Raw genomic sequence first — 6000 nt, forward strand, 5'->3', positions numbered from 1 at the left:
CAAGACTTCAGTGTTTTGATTAAAACTACAGTCGGTAAGTAGCTCGGAATTAATCAAACTGCAAGAAAATATATATGTAGCAGGAAGCTATTTTATTTCATCGCCATAAATAAGACGGCCATTGATGTTATTCCTCTGTTTCTCATCCTTGTTTTCATTTTTAACCCGACGCCGTGATTTAATGACGCCTTGCGGTGAAGATCAGCGTGTATGATCCATGTGTGAACTCCCCCTTCGCCCCACCGCCACCCCAGCGGTGATGATACTTCATGAGCGCTGGGACTCTGCATCATTCATCAGACCACATATGGGAGTCATTGACATAATGACGATGCTGTGCAACCACGGCTGCGATGGAGTTTGATTAAAAACCAATGCTGATAAGGTTTGCCTTACCAGTTGTCCGCCCTTCTTGGTGAGCGTTGCTGTCAGACCAACGCAACGTCTGACAGCCAACCTGCCACTGCAGAAGGATCAGGCACTGACTGCCTCCGAGTTCAACTTTCTGCATGAATGAGACTTACATACCATAACAGACTGTTTTATAGATGGATTGCACAGCTCTGGAGTTCTATTTCATGGCTGCTGGCAAACCCAACTCATTTCACAAGTGTGGAATTAAGCCTCCAGCTTTAGCTGTTTCCAGGGTTAGTATGGCTTTCACACTGAAATGAAGCTTCTTTTACTCTGGTTCCTATTATAGTCACACAGGCCTCTCTGCTCTTTACCAATGTGTGTTTGAAATTAAAAAGATGGTGCAAAGTCACGTCACTCATTAAGTGATTATTTTGGGGTGAAAAAAAAAAATCGGCTTTTCTTATTTTTACATTTTGCTCCGATACTCAGAGCACCTGCACTGTGTCTGCTTTACTTGAAAGTGAATTTCAGAAATTAGGTCAGTGTGTGAACAGATACACATGGTTCCAAAAACCGTATTCTGTGGTCAGGACCTGCAGATGCAGCCCAGGGGTATTCTCCTAAATAGAAAAATGGTTTGAAATTGTCAAAATGCATGTCAGAGCCGATCTAACTTGAGCAGAGCTCCATTTGGCTAAGTATACAGCAGGGTTTTTTTCCCCAAGATTTCCAGTCAGTTGCAAAAAAAAAAAGAATAAACGTAACAAGATTATTTGATTTAACAGCTGAGCTGCTATAACACACCTTGAAAAGGGTATTGTTGCCAGATTTTCTGTTTTCAAATAAAGTAGAAAAGAAAAACCAAACCAACAGTGTTGAGGAATAAATTATGACCTTGGCCTCCATAACCTAGTGTGCAGTGCATTTATGGTCTTACTTGCTAGGGTTGATTTGCACACTTGGAAAATGACTTAAAACAATAAAAAGTGGGATCCAATAATGTTTATACATTATGGAAACAAAAGTAATAATTTTAAAAGCCGTTGAAAGACTACAGGATTGATAGCAAATAAGTAGGTTCACTAGATCTTATCTTACTATGTAAGGTGTCACATTGCATTTTGTAAAAGAAATAATAAACATGAACGAAGTATCTTTATTTGTCTTTGCACTTAAAAGTACTTGCTATTATACATGGAGCATGTAACACAATATGAACATTTGTGTAAGTTGTGACCCATTTAGAAAGTGCAGAAAGATTATAGCAGAACCTAGTATTGTGCACTTTTCTAACCCGTATGGCAGATAAGCAATAGTGTAACGAGAGTATGGAAAGAAAAACAAACAAAAAAAAACTTTAGCTCATCAGACGGTGTACTGTTTCTTTAAATCAGAGCGCTCACCTTCAGTCCATCTGTTCCGGGAATACCTGGAGGCCCCAGTGAACCCTGGCAAACAAAAAACAAATGCTTATTGGTTTATACAAACATACCTTTATTCAATAAATCCAATTTCTCTAAAGGTCTTTGCATCCTTCTAACACTAATCAGGTTTATTTTAGTCAAAAGTAAACCCAATAATGTGTAGTCAGTTGTATTTTCCCTTTTTTTTCCTTTTTTTTTAAAAATTGTCTACAGGCATTTCCAGAACAACGACAGAACCTCTAAGTGAACATCTTCAACAGTTGCTTGTGCTCAGATGTTAAGTGCTGGATGTTGAGATGCTCATCCCCAGATAGATTGGTTTTTATGAGTTCACTACTACTTCATGACGACGGCCAGAGCGGAAAGAGGAGGGATTCTGCAAGCTAAAAGCATCTGTAGAGGCTACGATATCACAGCAACACATCACTGCTTAACCTACATCCTTTCTAAAATGTTTTGTTTTCCAAAAGCAAGAGGCTTAATAAAATCTGGGATCCTCCAAACACGCTTCGGTTTGAGGATGCTTTGCTGCTTCGGTTCTGTTGTTTTAGAATATTCGAGGAGAAATCTTTAGCACGTTAAATTGCAATACAGAAGATTCAGTGATGTCTTGCAAGAAAGGATCAAACTAAATTCAACTAGTGGCCCTGCAGGTCACAATTAAAACATACCCTTAGATTCATTTCACTCCCACACAGCAAAACTTCAAACAATGGTGTAAAGCTGCCAAGTCGGACTTCCTAATTTAGACAGTGCGGCCTGGTGTTCAGAGGGTTCTTTCAGATCCATACTCTTTCTGAAAAATGAATGAACTCAAACAGCTTTGTCGGGAGGAATCCTCCAAAATTTCTCCCCCCTGACTGAGAAAGTCTCATCAGCTGTAACAGGAAACGTCTGAGGGAGTTTCCAATAAAGTCAAATACGTTTTCCAGCCTGCTGTCTGTTTGAGTGATTACTCAATTTGTTTTAATAAAGACATGAAAAGTACAAATGTTTGTGGGTTATTAGCTTTGTTAGATCGATCTTGTCTGCTGTCCTGGCTGTGAGGAAAGTCAGTACATCTGTGCTTTTACTTACTGAAATGTTATTTATTTCTTTATGAAGTCCCTTCCCCATCTAACTTGGTTTTATGTTAACAATTTTCTGCTAAAAATGCCTTATTGTTATTCTAGTTGTAGATTTTGGAGAGCAGGAACAATAAAACGAGAGTCTTTGAATTTTTTCCCCCCCCTTAAAAATACTGAGTAAACATGACTCATGCCGGGTGTTTTATCATTTAACGGCAACCAAACAGCCACTGAGGTGATGAAACTTGATCAGGGTCTCCATGTGGCCTCTTTGCCAAACAGCAGAAGATCTAATTGAGCAGCCTCGGGGCTGGATTATGAGTCATTAACGCGGCAGTGGATCATCTTTGACCCCTTCACGTACACACTACCGCCTCGTCGACAGATGACGGCGCAGACAGGAAATGTCTGATTGGGTTACACTGAACAAACACTGGCAGCTACCTGATGGCTGGATTCGGCCTCCATCTGTTTCCCACATCAGTCTGTATCGCAGCACTTAACTCCAGGTTCTCTGTTCTCCATCTCTCATTTGTTTCTCCTGCCCTCTTCTCCTTCTGTTTACTTGACCTGACCGTGGCTCTCGTGTCTCCAAACTCCAGGTAAATATGTTAAAGACCCTGCATATTTTACTGTCACTTATGTGACTTATATCGAGTTACTATCAAATCAAAAACAACATTCTAAAGCCAGAAGACGATGCCTCTTGGTTTACGTCAGAATTTGGGTTTCCTGAAGCCTAGTTCAACAAGGCAGGATTTATTTTTTTTGTCCTGATTTTCCCCTTTCAACAATCTTAGAACTTTCGGAATTCTTACGATAATCCTAACAGATCATCCTGCCATGTGTGGCGTGTTGAGACTGATCGGGTCCAGTCGGTAGAACGCCGGGACCGCTCCGATATAAATTCAGGGGTATTCAACACATTGAATTGTCTTGGCCTGATACCGCAGCATAAGGACTGTGTGAACGTGACAGGTAGCCAATCAGAAAGCGAGATGACATAAGCACGGAGGGGAATCCCAAACGGCTGACATTGCGCAACTAAGAGTCCGGTGGACATTGCAGATGATATGAGGGAACAACATGAATGTTTATCCAACATTTAGTCGGAGGTAAAATGCTACTGGTGTTGATGTACCTGGAAACTTCAGCTATCCATCATTAACTTGACATAAGTCGGTTATAACAATAAGTTTATTCATTCAGCCAGGGCTTGACACTGGCACTAGCTAAATGCGTTGCAGGTAGATTGTAGTTGTGACTAGTAAAACATTTGCTACTTCCTGGTTCACCCGGCAAGATTTTAAAATTGGTGGACTAACCCATTGTTTTGTGCCCATTGTTTTCAACGGGCATTGTTAACCGGTGACTCTAAATGAAACGATAGAACAGACTTGTCAGGAAAGTTGGTAATGAGAGATGGGGAAAGACATGCAGCAAAGGTCGCCAGGCCGGGAATCGGACCTGCGACGGCCGCGTCGAGGAGTAAGGTTGTGCATGGGTTGTGCTTAACCCCTGTGCCACCACAGCACACCCTCATGTTTTACGGGACTTTCTGTCTGGACCCTGAATGTTTGTTAGTGTAATCGCTTTGTGGGTGGTGTGTTACTCTTGCCACGTGGCTGGACATCACACGCTTCACAATCAGTTCCGTCATATCTGACGTTTTTTATCGAATCGTGTGTGGTCTCAGGTTTTAAAAATCGTCCGACTATTCCAAAATCGTGCAAACTGGTCTTAAGGTGAAAAGTACTCTCAGTGCCATTCGAAAGTGTCGAACAATTAAACATGTTACAACCACAGACTTTAATTTACTTGGGATTTTATTGGGATTTAGCCCTTCTACTATGTTCCCACTTAAAACTATATAGCGCAACCAACTGCTTTCCGACACCTGATTAGTAGACAGGCCACCTGTGTGTCATTTAATCTTATTAGCTGTTCTGTGAAGCTCTTTAGAGATTTGATGGGAGAAGACATAGGAACAAACAGCATCATCAAGACCAAAGAACACTTCAGACAGATTAAGGAGAACGACTTGGAGACGATCAAAGCAGAGTTAGATCATGAACCTCACAAGCTTTGAACACCTCACAGAGAAATGTTCAATTAATCATCTGGCTATGAAGCTACTATTGCTCAACAGCAAACCTGCCAACACAACGGTCTTCCACCTAAACAGGAAAGCCAGGCAAGCAGAACAATAATTAGGGAAGCAGCCAAGAGGCTCGCTCTGTAGGGGATGCAGAGACCCAAAGCTTTTAGCTTGGAGAGTTTGTTGACATGTATTTCTCATGCTCTCCACAATCTTTATAGAAGAACATAGTTTTTTTTCCCCTTTTTTTTAAATTGAGCCAGGAGAAGTTTGTCACAGGAGATGGTGGTCTGGGCTGATGCTGCAGATGAACTCTTAAGTTCCATCCTTTGTCGACACCTAATTATCCTTGCATGGTTAGAGGGAGCTTTGTGCCCATCTCCATCAGTCATTAAGTTCATACATCTCCAAGTCCAGTTGCTCGTCCATCACAGGATGTATCATGTTTTTGGACAGTGGCAGAAAGCCAGACTATCCAGAAAAGACCCATGTGATGCATGCATGACAAAGGGAGCACATGCAAACTCCATGTAGAGAAACCCCAGGCAGGGCTCTGAACCCAGAACCTTCCAGCTACAAGCAAAAGACATATATGTCTTTTGCTTGTAGCAGGAAGACAGATATATCTAAAAAAAATACAGTCTCAAATATGATAACATTATTACATATAGCATGGGCACCTCCAATTCTTATCAAAAAAATGCATCATCGCCCAAAGTGTATCGTTATTTTAGGGTTGTATGCTGATGAGTCTACAGATGTGATGCTGAGGTCGTAAGATGTCACGCTAAGATGTTTATTTTATGGAAAACTTCATATTGTCAACACTTGTGTTATGTTTTACTGATGTATGGCTGTATAATTGCTCTGTAAACATAATGAAGGTGTAAGTTCTAAAAAAAAAAAAAAAGATGCATCACTTAAGCTTTACAATTATGCACTTCTCCCAGGATTCCCAATAATGTTTGTGGTCGCAATGGGCAAAAATGCAAAAAAAAAAAAAAAAAAAAATTAATTTAATTACAAAACAGTGCAAATAAGTCAGTTGAACCCA

General features: G+C 40.8%; 1 protein-coding gene across 10 annotated transcripts in view; it reads right to left on the reverse strand.

Moving 5' to 3' along the window:
• col25a1 (collagen type XXV alpha 1 chain) overlaps positions 1-6000 on the reverse strand; it is a 194387-nt gene that overhangs the window by 39049 nt on the left and 149338 nt on the right. For all 10 annotated transcript variants that reach the window (XM_008435851.2, XM_008435853.2, XM_008435847.2 and 7 more), the window contains exon 11: positions 1761-1805. In XM_008435851.2, coding sequence (XP_008434073.1) covers positions 1761-1805 — 45 coding nt within the window. The remainder of the gene's footprint in view (positions 1-1760; positions 1806-6000) is intronic.

This window comes from Poecilia reticulata, linkage group LG18 (genome assembly GCF_000633615.1).
Source record: "Poecilia reticulata strain Guanapo linkage group LG18, Guppy_female_1.0+MT, whole genome shotgun sequence".
Lineage (NCBI taxonomy): Eukaryota > Metazoa > Chordata > Actinopteri > Cyprinodontiformes > Poeciliidae > Poecilia > Poecilia reticulata.